This window comes from Hyalella azteca, unplaced genomic scaffold, assembly GCF_000764305.2.
Source record: "Hyalella azteca isolate HAZT.00-mixed unplaced genomic scaffold, Hazt_2.0.2 contig4106, whole genome shotgun sequence".
Classification (NCBI taxonomy): Eukaryota; Metazoa; Arthropoda; class Malacostraca; order Amphipoda; family Hyalellidae; genus Hyalella; species Hyalella azteca.
In genome coordinates this window covers 127,289-141,648 of record NW_025934332.1, presented here as the reverse complement: position 1 = coordinate 141,648, position 14,360 = coordinate 127,289, and the positions used below count along the sequence as shown (strand labels likewise).

The 14,360-nt window shown below is 36.0% G+C and overlaps 1 protein-coding gene across 2 annotated transcripts in view; it reads left to right on the top strand.

The window, feature by feature from the left end:
- The window catches only part of LOC108675168 (restin homolog), a 57,342-nt gene extending 55,212 nt beyond the window's left edge, over window positions 1-2,130 (top strand). For both annotated transcript variants that reach the window (XM_018163159.2, XM_018163160.2), the window contains one exon: window positions 788-2,130. In XM_018163159.2, coding sequence (XP_018018648.1) covers window positions 788-826 — 39 coding nt within the window. In that variant the 3' untranslated portion in view covers window positions 827-2,130. The remainder of the gene's footprint in view (window positions 1-787) is intronic.
- The last annotated feature ends 12,230 nt before the right edge of the window (window positions 2,131-14,360 follow it).

The window sequence follows — 14,360 nt, the reverse complement described above, 5'->3', positions numbered from 1 at the left end:
TAGCAGTCCCAGGCCACGATGGATCGCCGCCTCTAATAACAAGAAACTCTCCCAATCTACCACAACCCCTGCGGGTCAGTGACCAATAACAAGAAACTCACCCAATCTACCATGACCCCTGTCGGTCAGGGACCAATAACAAGAAACTCACCCAATTTATCACAACCCCTGCCGGGCAGTGACCAATAACAAGAAACTCACCCAATTTAGCACAACCCCTGCGGGTCAGGGACCAATAACAAGAAACTCACCCAATTTACCTCGAGCGCTGCCGGTCAGTGACCAATAACACGAAACTCACCCAATTTACCTCAACCGCTGCGGGTCAGGGACCAATAACAAGAAACTCTCCCAATTTACCTCAACTACTGCCGGGTCAGTGACCAATAACAAGAAACTCACCTAATCTACCACAACCCCTGCCGGTTTGGGACCAATAACAAGAAACTCATTCAATTTACCTCGGCCGGTCAGTGACCAATAACAAGAAACTCACCCAATTTACCTCGGCCGGTCAGTGACCAATAACAAGAAACTCACCCAATTTACCACAACCCCTGCCGGTTTGGGACCAATAACAAGAAACTCATTCAATTTACCTCGGCCGGTCAGTGACCAATAACAAGAAACTCACCCAATTTACCTCGGCCGGTCAGTGACCAATAACAAGAAACTCACCCAATTTACCTCGGCTGGTCAGGGACCAATAAAAAGGAACTCACTCTATTTACCTCGACCGGTCAAGGACCCCACTTGATATTTTCCTTCTCCCCCTTCACGACTGCAGGCCCGAGAAGACGACCCTGATCTTGAAGGCTTCTATTGAACTCCGGCGCCACGTCAACTGATTCCGGAGATGAGCTTCAGACCGTGGCATCAAAATTGGCTTATTCGTCCAAATTAAAATTTTTGATTCCTTATGTGGATGGTTCAGCATTTGCGCTGTTCATTTTCTGTGCTGTTCATTCATATAGGCAAACTGATTTTTTTTGAAGGAAAAACCAAGTATTTAACTGGCACTCGATGCTTGAGAAAAAATTTTAATCTAATACCGTAATTCTTATAAATGTAGCTCCTTCAAATGGGCCATGATTTCGTTTTGTGGATATTCCATGACTCTTTACGAAATGTAGTACCGGTACTAGGTACCTATTGTTCATTTGTTATGGATGAGCCTCGTGAAACACCATACTACCAAGTTTACTCTAACTACGGTATTAAGGGAAACGTGTATTGTAATACCGCTAACGATGTGATGTGCCTCGTAAAAGTTATTGCTTTACACCAGTAGTTCTGAAATGCTTTTCATAAACTATTGAAATTTTGTTTTGCAATTGCGCAAGTTTTCATCTCCGAATGATCGTTTTTTCGGTATATATAATTTTTGTAGGTTATTCGTGACTCCAACACTTTCTTGGATTTTATCTGTCTATTTTTTCTTTAAACGTTTTCTTACAAAAGCATTGCATTTTTTGAATAAAGTGGTATGTATATATTGTACATAGAAATCGCATGCGCACAGTTTTTAGCTTTACGGTATATGAGTTAATTAGTTTCATACGTAGTTTGTTCCTTGATTCGTGGTTATTCTGTCTTCTAGAATTTTGGATTTTTCATGACAATTTAACATTTTTGGGTACGTTTTATAAATACCGGTTCAGATCTGGAATTTTGCTCGTATTCGATGAATTTTAGTATGATTTGTTTGAAAATCTTGGCACTGTAATTTTAAAATACGTTTCAAAAGTAATTTCTTTAGTGGTTGAATTTGTTATTTCGGAAAATTTTTTATTTTAGAATGTACTCTTTACTCCTGTTTCAAATAGAAAGCACTCGAATGATTGTTGCTGAACTGGGTCGTGTTTAACTCTCAGTGTACGTTTTTATTTCGATTTATTAAGATCTGAACTGAATAATGGATTCTGTACTAACTTTTGTTTTTAAGTTACTAGACTTTGTCTATGCACTGTAGTACTCTATGGTTCTTGATTGTACTCGTACCAAGTTGGGGAACTTTACGTATATTTTCAATATCTTAAAGTTGTTTCTATCAAATCATTTCATTGATAACTAAGAAACGCAAATAATAAAATCTCCAATTTCGGCCGTGATTGGTAATTTTTAATTATGCCTTAAGTAGATAAAGAATTCAATTAATTTTCTTAAGAAATAAACATTTATAAGGTATTTTTCAGATTTTTAATTCAGAAATATTATAATAGTTTCGTGCGTGGGAGCTTTCCTTTTGTTTTTCTCAAGTCTTAATATTTATCTTTACTATCATTTTATGGTACAATAGTTTATTAATGGCATTCACGTCCTATATTACTATGCGCGATTCAAGTAACGCGTAGAATTATTATTCAACTTTTTTAATATACACGTTTAATAAGAGTTATTACCATACAGAATAGAAGTGATAGAAGTAACGTTGTTCAATAACTAACTAGTGTAAAAACATGCGCGGTCCCTTATACTGAACATGTTGAACCAAACCTTATTGTTTTATTTTCCCCTGTTATTTCCTCCCGGCATTATTTTCTCAGTAAAATAGGTTACACATTTCGCTAGTAAAGGAAATGCTGTTTTCTTCGTAAAGGCTTGGTTATATAACTCACAACATGCATGCGTGTTTGTTATCATTGCCTTCATTAGCTCCGCTTATTTGAAAGGGATTCCATAAAATCTTCCTGGTATATCGTTTTCAATAGAAACCAGTCCTTTATTAACTGGCCTACCAGTTAGTTTCTTATTCTTCTCAAAATTGTTGGTTTATAATCGCATTAACTATGAAAATGAACTGAAAAATACCTCATGTTCATTCACTTGCTGTTAACTGCTCCCAAAAGCAATTTAATAGCTAACCCAAGTCTTTGTTCATGATTCAACCTGCTTGAATTTCTGTGCACCAATGCATTATCATCCTTATTTTTCAATTCCTTCATCAATCAAATTAATTAATAAATTTTGTTTATGAAGAAATTTATCTCCCCGACTAGCGTCAAATCGTGCGTACCGGTATTTAATTGCACGTTACATTTCCAGCCATTAAGACCATCATTGAAATATTCATCGTATAATCAAATCAACTCCATTGTTAGATGTCAATAATTATATTCTTAATTATTTCACCTGCGCCTCTGATCTTTAAATCTTCAAGATAATGAAAAAATTACGTATTTGCATGCTTTACTTTTTACTAATCCTTCCCTGTATCTTTTTGGGAGTAGAAGTTTTTGTTTTTTATGGGTGTTTGTGAACTCGACCGCTTGCTTGCACTAACGAAGAATTTTATATTTTGCTTGCTCCATCGATGCATGATTAGTAGTCTCAATAGGTGAATGAAATTGTTCTTCTCTTCACTCAGTCTGATGCACAGCTTAACTGTTCATTGACGCACAGTTTCAGTAATCATTGATCCACAGATTAAATGTCTGTACTTCATATCCATTTATTCTTATAATCTATTCCTCTCCATGCAGAATTCATCGCTGCTGGTGCTTCTACTTACAAACTGTGTCAAAACCCTACTTTTTGCGTTCACAATTCAACTAATTTTTTTTCAAAATACTAGAATTTGTCTCCGTTTTAGCTCACATTAATAATATGATAGGAGATACCGGCCTTAATAAAAAATGCAAATCTTTATAACGTATACATTGCTATGTTTCGCGTACTTTTCGATAGCATTTACCCACGGAAATCATCCTTTGTGTTCAACACAGACTCGAATCCCGAAATTTTGTTGAGCATTTGTTTCTTCCGAAGTAGAGTACCGTATCGTATATACTTGCACTGAAAGAAGTGGAAATGGATAACTATCGTAACGCATGCGGATTTATATTGCGGATATCGCATTTAGCATAGCTAAATTAAAAAAGTTTTATCAAGTAATTTTGAAAATTGATGTAAAGCAGATTAGTAAGCAATGAGTATACTATACTTCATCGCTGTGTTACTGGGAGCGACAGTTGTTGCTCTCGTGTAAAATGTCAATAAAATCATGCATCTAGGCTTGCGGAAAAATCTTACCTACTCTATTAAATTATCGGTAAACAGCAGCTATAACTCATGATTGCTGATTTTTTTTAATATTATTGACTTCGGTTTCCGTAGCCTCAAAAATTAAAATCACGATCGTTTATAATTTCAGTTCCTTAATTTTCACTCGGAAATCGAGCCTGCAATCGATAATCGAATCGAAAGTAATGGTTTAAATTTCTGACAAACTGAACAGATCACATTATTCCCACTACTTTTTGTTGCGTTAAATGCGAATTAGCGACGAGATGAATAAATTGAATGTTTTTGACTATTTAGTTGTAATAACTTCGAATTACTGACAGATTGAGAGGATCGCATTATCCTGCCTGGTTTTTAGTGATCAGTTTGTATTACTGATGAATTTTAGAGATCTTTTTTTTTTTTCTCTCAGTATGTAGACAATTTCAGTGATATAAAACGCAAAACCAGTTGGTGCCGTTAGTGTTATCCCAATCGCGGACGTCGAATAGCGAACAGAACTATTGCCTTTGTCGAGTAGGTACGTAGCTAATATCTCGAACTTATATCTCCACAATATAAAGAAAGTGTGCTAAAAGATGTCGATGCGAAGCAATTATGAAAAAAAATCATCTCCCTTGAATTAAAACAAAGTCTACCTGGTTTCAAAAAGATTTTACCCAATGAATTTGAGGTTAAAAATTAACCCGACATAAATGAAAATAGCTTGAATTCTACCGACGATATGAAGTACGCTACACATACATTGTGTGCTGCGGTGTTCCTTTATAAATTTTCAATACATTTCTGCGAAAAGTTACATGAGCTTGTAGGAAAAAAAATATATCTGAGAATTTTCATTGCCTCTAGGGCTTATTTAATGATAATATAGTTGCAGAAATTAGTGAGTGTCGTTAAATTTTCTCAGCTCGCTTGTATTTTACATAAATTAACATTTATGCATCCACGGCTAGCACAGACGCTAACTAGGCACGTAGCATCTTTCAAATCTTACGTAGAAAAGCCAATTATTACCGAAAAGTGCCAATTATTCGCCGAAATGAGCCAATTATTCAATTATTCACCAAAAAAGCCAATTATTACTAAAAAAAGCCAATTATTCTCCGAAAAAAGCCAATTATTCACCGAAAAAACAATCATTCATCGAAAGAGGCCAATCATTCACCGAAAAAATCCAATCATTCACTGAAAGAGGCCAATCACTCACCGAAAGAAGCCAATCATTCACCGAAAAAAGCCAATCATTCACCGAAAGAGGCCAATCATTCACCGAAAAAAACAATCATTCACCGAAAAGAGGCCAATCATTCACCGAAAAAAGCCAATCACTCACCGAAAAAAGCCAATCATTCACCGAAAGAGGCCAATCATTCACCGAAAAAAAAACAATCATTCACCGAAAAGAGGCCAATCATTCACCGAAAAAAGCCAATCATTCACCGAAAGAGGCCAATCATTCACCGAAAAAAAAACAATCATTCACCGAAAAGAGGCCAAACATTCACCGAAAAAGGCCAATCATTCACCGTAAAGAGCATTTATCTCCATCATTATTTCCTGGTCTTGCAAGCATACTAGTACAGTAGGTACGGTATCATAAATACCGTATATTCTCGAACTAGTTGCCACGACTCGGGCATTGGCTTGTCTTACACCCACAGAGATTGTATTATTAGCTTGAGCTAAGTAATGGAAATCAGTCAAGCTTTTAAGATGTGCTTGCACTGTTAGAAAAAACGGTGAAAAAACGGCCCCACCGGCGTCCTAGTGGCCGGTCGCCCAGTGAAAATAAACTGTTTCGCCATTTTTATCAGATGTTCTACGGATTTCTGGTGTTAAATTGGAATAAAAACGGTGGCACGGTGTTTCTTTTCACGTGCCGACCGGCCACTGAAACGCCGGTAATACCGTTAACGGTAATTTTTCTAACAGTGAAGTATCTTCGTGTAGACAGCTTGTAATGTTGTATTTTCTGGACGGACATTTTGTTCGTTCAAATGACGTGCAATCTTAAGTGGAAAAAATTTAACTCAGTACTCACAGCAGTGAAGTGACAGAGAGCGCATTTTCTCAAAATCGACGAAAACGTGAAGTCAGTGACAAATAACAGACGGACGGACGGACATATGACGAGCACAATAGCGCCTCTTTTACATACATGAGAAAATGCGCTAAAAATGGCTGAAGCGAAGATATATTTTCAAACAATCATCAGACCTTTTTTCGGACCATCATCGCAATAGTGGCATCGTGGCAGACCATGGGAAGCCCCAGACGGTGTTTTATAAGATGACAATGGAAACGAGTGATGTATATACTTTCTTGAGACAATTTATTTTTGAAATTCCAATACTTTTTACACTTAGAACGATGATTGCAATGCATATAATGACTTGCTTCCTGTATAGAATTACCAGTTAAAAAAACTCAAAAAGTTTTCTTTGCAGATCCTTTGCAGGAATGAAAATATTTTTCTCTGCAAATGCAACTCTTTCGGACATCATGCACCAGTGTTTTAAATGAGCACCCGCAAACGCTTGGACAACAGTTTTCCTAGAAAGTTTCCATCCAGCACGAAATTAAAACTAAGTTCCGAACATTAAATACGAGAGTGTCCCCTCGACCAATCATGCGTCAAACAACGTAATTGTTGTTCATTCCGTCATTTCGTTATTTTGTTTGAACGTTTGATGTATTAACAATAATGTCTGTACCGGTCATCTTAGAAGTGTCGGCACTGAAGAAATATAATTATCTTGTCGATGAAATTTTACTTTTGCATACAATACAAACATTTTATGACCTTATAATAATATTATTATATTGTGGCCGCGACGATATTTTTGACCAACGTCAAATGTAAGTCAACTTATAAAAGTCAATATGAGAGATTCAATTGAATTCCCCGTACGTAGTATAATGCCAATTTTATAGGCCTATACGTCAGCAAGTGGTACATGATGAGCATGAGCTTGCCTCGTTTCTAAGCGACTGGTATATAATTGGCATACTATATAATTAGTTTGTTTGAATCATATTTTACATCCTGCATTTTAAGCTTTTACTCAGCAATATCGATGTCTACTTGTGGTACTCCATGAGACGTGTTTCAGCTCCGTTCAAAATCGCAAGAAGCTGGAAATATTGAGAAGAACGCAACGTTGAAACGACAAATCAATATTGGCTGAATGGTAAAGATGCTTTGCCTTCAGTTTTTTTCCACATACGCAATGCTTTTAGTTACTTGCGTGAAGTTCTTCAGTTCAGTGATCTGTTATCGATTCACATTTTTCTATTTTAATATGCACATTGTCAAATTTTAAAATCCCGCCTGTAAAAATCTCATCACGTAAGTGCGTATTTTCAAGTGCAACGATCATGCATAGTTTTCAATATCATAAAACTTAGTCATAAAGAAGCAAAACGTTTCACCGTTCACCATCTACAGAGGATTTATTTTCTGATTTAATAAACCGATCGCTCAGGATCGATCAATAAAATTATTTATTGTTTGATTGTTTCCAATTCTATCAAAGGAAGGACAGGAGCAAGAGCTTAATTCTTATTTGGTAATTTCTAAAAGTTCATATATAATCGAGTTAGAGCTAAATCGTGATTTTAGCTGATGAATAATGGTGGAGATGATGCAGCAAAAATTTTGTGCAATTTACCTTGATATTCTTCGCAGTTTTTTACCATGTCACTTCGGAGAGTCTTTCAAGTCCCATATCGCCTTTGAATTATCTACGACCATGCTTCCATGATGTGTCGTGTAATATCATGCATTATTGCTTATATTAAATATATAATCTGGAACATTCTAATTTTACACGTGTGACCGGTGATGGTCGCTTGTATTCCTCACTAAATTCAGAAGCACTTTAACTGAAGCTAAAACGCAAGCCTCAAACTAAGAGTATAAATATTCCTATTCATTTTATTAATTGATTGTAGCAACAACAAATGCGTGCCAAATATTCCAGTAAAGATTAATGAATTACAATTACACACACACAACAAACTGCATAATTTTGCCCTGTTTCTGATTAAATTTTAGACATTTTCATTCTTGGCCCGAATGTCAAGAGGGCGATCGATGTGACTGACCTAAATGCATACGTGAAAATGTCGTACGTGAAAATGTCGTAAACTTTTGAAAGGGCACATCTCTGAAAGTTTAATGCTTTTACCTCTGACGAAGACCAAATTTTGGTCATGGTATGACCTTTGGTTATACCCTAAAATGAAGTGTTATTAGAAATATTTATCTTTTATTTCCAATTTATGGCTGGAAAATATGATGATAAAAATTATACTGCAAAAATTAAAAAATTCACGAACTTTGACTCCCGAAAATAAAAATTCACGAAAATTGTGCTTTCGACAGCCAGATTTCTAGTGTAAATTTAGAGCGAACTTAACATTTAATTTGGAGCGATTTTTAACTCATACGATTACATATTTCATATCAACCTAATTAGCGTGTGGGACTGAGTGGTTAAGACATGATCGCAACCTTTGCTGGCCTAATAATTCTATGCAATGAAAATATCATCACGAGTTCCGATGCAAAAAAGTTACAAAATCTAACTCTCCGCTTAAAATCTTCGTGGTTCTTATATCTTAATTAAATTTGACGCACGGTTAGACTGGCTTATTTGAAAATGAATTATGTTTGGGTTTGGTAGAATAGAATTGATTTACTTCATTCCCATTACCTGAGAAACTGCAATGAACAAAAGTCATGGCATAATAAAATATTAAAAACACCCGTGCATCAGATGACGACGAGTACCGAAAAACCTATCGCGACAAACCACGCCTCGGAGTTGCCGTCACGTCGCACCTCATATCCGTGCTACCAGTCACGCACCCAAATTTACTTGCAAAAAAGGTACGTAATTGTGGTTCCGAAGTTTATTTTTGGAGCTTTGTACCACGTACCATATCCCTATAAATTTTGGGTAAGCATTTTTCCCATGCAAATTTAATAGAACCTAGTACAATTGTAATCCTAAAGCATCGAAGCCTAAGTTTAAGAACAACTTACTCTCGGTTTTGCGAAGGCGCATTCACTCCTCCGTGGTTTTGATAGGGTTTCAGAAGTCACACAGCTTGGATCACACTGCTTTTATGCATCTAAAACCGTAAAGCCTATAACCTAAAACCAGATAAATATCAATCAACACAATATCCCACAAGTGCTTCAATACAGGTAAAATTTAAACTTAACAGATACATATAAGCAGTATTGCTGAGAAGGGCCAACTGCTTATTTGCTGTGGTCTGTCGATCGGCTACCAAATGCAAGAATATCAAAGTTCTATATCAAACCTCAGCTGGAAACCTTCGACCAGTTAGTTGCCCTGCAGGCAAGGCTTCATAGTTTTTTGTGTGATTTGGGCAGGTTCTGAGGGCCTAATTATATTTGTACGTAAAAAGCATATTTGTTCGAAGTGTGGCACTGGCTTTAGAATCTACATTATGAATATATAGAAGTGTGAGTTTTTTGTGTTGGGATTTTAACGTAAAGTACGTTGATTCAATACATATTGGTATTTTGAGCTTGTGAGAAATAATGGATGTCACTATTCAAATGTTTTTTTTTTTGTTCATTGTCGGTGTGAGACTCTGGGCGTTTGATTCCTGTCAGTTGTTTGATTCCAGCTGAGATTTTTTGATTCCAGCTGAGTTGTTTGCCTGTAATTTGTCTGTATTTTGCAAAATTTTTATCAAAATAAAAGTTCTAAATTTAGAGACAAATCAATTCAAACCAATTTTTAGAGTTGATTATGAAATCGATAATTGAGAGATATATGAGAATTCTTTACGTAACGCATTTTCGGTGAATTATATATACTACGTTTTAATTAAAAAAAACAGGCATTTAAAGAATTGCTCACAGCTAACGAAAATAAAAGATGCATCTTAACTCAAGAATAATAGTTGGAAAATAAATCTTTTGTGCACACTTTAGCTCAAAAGAAATTCCCACTTCAGTTCTTTGTAATAAGAAAAAAACTTCTTCCTATATATACTTCTTCGCAGTTATAAACTTATACTAGGTAGTTTTTGAACAATTTGTTTTCCATTTGAGATTCTTCCTAACTCACTTTTTTATGAGCAAAATATCTCCTTACTAAGTATATTAATTAAGAAACGTATAATTACAAATATTGATGTATTTCGGCAGAAGTTGTTCTCTAATGCAAGTTTCATTGAAGACCAGTATTTCTTATTGACATTGAGTATTTCTTATTGACAATTTTCTTGACTCAATTCTTATTGACAATTTATTAATTCAATTCAGTCTTGAAGTTCTCCCGCGAATTAGGACTAAATCAGTCTTTGCTCTTCCTCGATATACTCGTGCAAGTAGATCGAGCATGCAATGTTCGTTACTAAAGTTCACCGAAAACCTATACAGAAGTCGGAGAAGTACTAATGGTCGAAGTAAGTGAATGTCCACAACGATACAAAACCAGCACAATATTCGCACCCTAATACGTAGAGCATTTAAAACATGTACATCCGCTAGTAGCTTGAGAAGTGAACTCCGTCGATCTGCCAGCAAATTCTAGTAAACACCGGTTATGCGAATAAACTATCGAGACCTAAATTTAAAACTATCGAACATGTCAAAACCAAACGGACAATGAACTAACATCCAACGGAAGTATTACGATAATTCATTACCAAAACCAGATGACTAAGAGGCTTTAAGACAGACAAAAGAGTCCTTGAATCAATTGTGCTGAACATCGGAAGCACAACCTCAACCGGCCGAATCAAAACTCCTGATTTGCTATAAAACCTGAATCGCAAGAATTTAATTCTGAAAAAACATGCAAAAAGTCGGAACCATTACAAGAAACCAATGTTATATAAAAAATATTAATGCAACAAATAAGTTTATGAACTTCTCCACAATATAAATTACATAGGTTTGAACAGTACGATTTTTGAGCTGCCGCCTAATAATAATTAACATGTTTCCTCCAGACCGGAGAACCGAAGAACCACATGAGAGACGTTGAGACAGAGAGAACCACATGTGAGACGTTGAGACAGAGAGAACCACATGAGAGACATCTGCATATATCGTCCTTAGGTGCCCAGACACCACAAGACGAGCGATATGGCTAAGGCTCTCATCATCAAGTATGAGTCTCTATAGCTATAAATTTACAAACTAACGGATTTGTCAGGACGTTGAAACTGTTCTCGTAATTTAAACTTTGATTTTCAATCCGTATCCATACTATACCCTATGTTTGTGCTAACGTCATTCATTTCAAAATTTCAAATTGCAAGTGTTGCAAAACCTTCCTCTACTTGATAATGAATGTAGTTGTATTCGCAACGTCGTAAATTATATTCAATGTCTCATTAAAACCTTATATTTGAATTTTCAAGTCCTATCAAAGGCCTAATTCGCCGAAACGAGAAAAACAAGAAAATAAGCAACAAGAAATACTCTCTGGTCTTCTATGTAATCTGCATTAATTGCAGAACAAATCTTCCTTCATCACTGTTAAGGAGTTTTCATTGATTTGCCACATTCCTGATCCGAATTGTAATAGAATTTAGATACCTCTTAAGAAATTTTTTGACAATTCTGTAGAATGCTATAAAAAAATTATTATTCAATAGCATTATACAAAAAATTCAAACTCAGTACTCACTGCAGTGAGTGACAGAGAGCGCATTTTCTCGTCGACGAAAACATGAAGTCACGGGCGGACAGACAGACGGACAGACGAACAGACGGACGGACAGACGGACCTGGTGGGCACAATAGTGCATTTTTTCATAAATGAGAAAATGCGCTAAAAAGCATTCCCTTGAATTGAAGATAAAATTTGTGGCATGAGTTGTTGGCTGATTAAATATTCAGAATTTGAATAAAATGAATTATTGCTAATTTTTTATCTGTTATGAGAAAAGAGTTTAGAATGAAATGTCCAGTATTTTAAATATGCTCGATATTTAGTATTGCTGCAAGTCTTCACAAAAATGTTGACCTTGAAAAATATCTATGTCTACAGTTTGAAAAAAAATCGAGTCCTGGAAATTATTTGGTCTATATACATGCAAGCTCTCAGAAACACATATATAGTTATTGTATTCAACTATAGATTAATCTTCAATAATGTACATTTAAATTAAGAAAAAGGTTCAAAAACATGTAGTTGGTATTGTCTATCTTTCAAACTAATTAAAAATGTTAAAAATTTAGCGTTGCAAATGCAGATCAACCATAAAATGTATTGTGGAGAGGGAGAGAGACCCTTTCAAGTAAAAATCAAACATACATAATAGTTTTTACGTATACTATTACAAACTAATATAAAAAAACACGGAATGCGCATAAAAACATTCTGCCAGTGAAAGGACATGTTTGAAGGTGCTAGCGCGGCAGTCTGATGGGTCAACCTTGACTCAGCTGGAGCGAGGATGTGGGTCAATGCTCCATATGTACACCGCCCGAAAACCTCCACCTCACCTTTCTACCTCTGAATTAATTCATTGTTATCGTAGGAATAGCATTACATGCGTGCTGAAAGACAGCAGGGAAGTCAAACTCGAAGCTGTGAGTGCTGAAAACTCAGGTGCATGAATTTACGGTTACTGCTGGTGGCTAAAAATACTATATCAAATAGCATGGGTACAATTTATTCGACAGTTAGGGATAATATTTCTACATCTGGGATCAGTAATACGTATTGTATGATAACGGATAGTTCTAATATTTTCATTGGGTAAGGCACCACTATCTTATGATTTAAGCAGGGTTAAATAGCAATTAAAGACGAGTATAGGTACTTAATCTTATATGGTTCAAGATACCATTTAACGGATCTTCGGTGGTCTTGAATGGCTTTATGTGTGGATGTATTTGGTAAACTTTATAAAAATTTCGCAACACTGTCGTCTGGAATGACTGAACCCTCGTTAAATTGCATTATAGTTCCAATAATTTCATCCAGCGACACCGATCTCCTCCCATTGTCAAAATTATGCACGTGGCATCGTTGATGGCAACTCATCCACTGACGTCAAACGCTGCAAGCGACGATCCAGCGCACACAGCTGCCACAATGTCAGCGTTCCTTTCACTTTCACTCGCGTACGAAGAACGTGGCGTTGCATGCGGAGGTGGTGTAGCATTGTTTCTTGTAGCAATTTATATACGTTCTTCGGTAATGAATCACATCGACGGACGTAAATAAATGGGCAGGGGCCATACCATCAAAACTCGCTGACGAACACGAAGCGACCGGTTCTTTCTGTGTGATTAATTGGAGGCTTTAGTTATTGAGTGGTGGAGTTGCGAATTTTTAACTATTTTTTATTGTACTGCTCCCGGACAGAAGGAATTGAACGGAAACGGGTTGCGAATCATTAAGCTATTGTGTGGTCCGAGTCACTTTCCTGATATGCATTTAAATAAAACAAGAAATGCCTTTTTGCAGCAGCCCTCTCGCATTTCTAATTTGGCTTTGCAAAGCTCAGAACTTCATGTTTGTCTTATACTCGTATTCTTTAGTAGATATATATGGAGTCACAAAACCGGTTTTTGTGACAGCCACACGTATGTTGTTCACTGCTTCCGAAACCGTTTACTAAAACTTCCCATCATATTGTGTAAAATGTGATTTTTTATTAATGTATATTTTAAAGGTCGAGTATGCATGGCGTATGCAAAAATTTATGACTATGATCGTTAGCGGTAATAATTCCTATAATAGCATGCCGACACCGAAGCAGTTCAAGCAACTCAACAGCTAGAGCTGTATATAGCACATCACTGATAGCCTTGCAGAACATTAATTTCATGGAAATCAACAATAACGATTACGAGCGCTATCTTTTTCAATATACGCACACATAACCTTTGTTTACCGAAACTATTAAAGGTTGAGCAGGAAGCAATCATTGTATTTCGGGCCTGCATTGGCTAAAGTATTGATTATACATAAGCGGAAGTTGAGCATCTTTATAATTGGTTCATATACAGATTCATCTACTCGACAGCGTACGTCTTGAGGGTCACAAGTATAAGCATATATATAGGTCATGCGAAGCGCATTACCTCGCAGACAAGATCATGCTCCATTTTACTAGTTCTAACTATTTTTCCGAACATTAAATGCAGAATTTGTCAGTGTCCTTTTGCTAAAGCCCACATAAGCAATATCATGGTCATTTAAAAAAATTATTATTAATTTTTTACAAAAAATGCCGACAATTTAAATATAGTTTAGCATGAATATTTAATACTATAGAAATACAAAACTTCAAGTGTTTGTTGCTGTACTGTTGTACTAAAGATG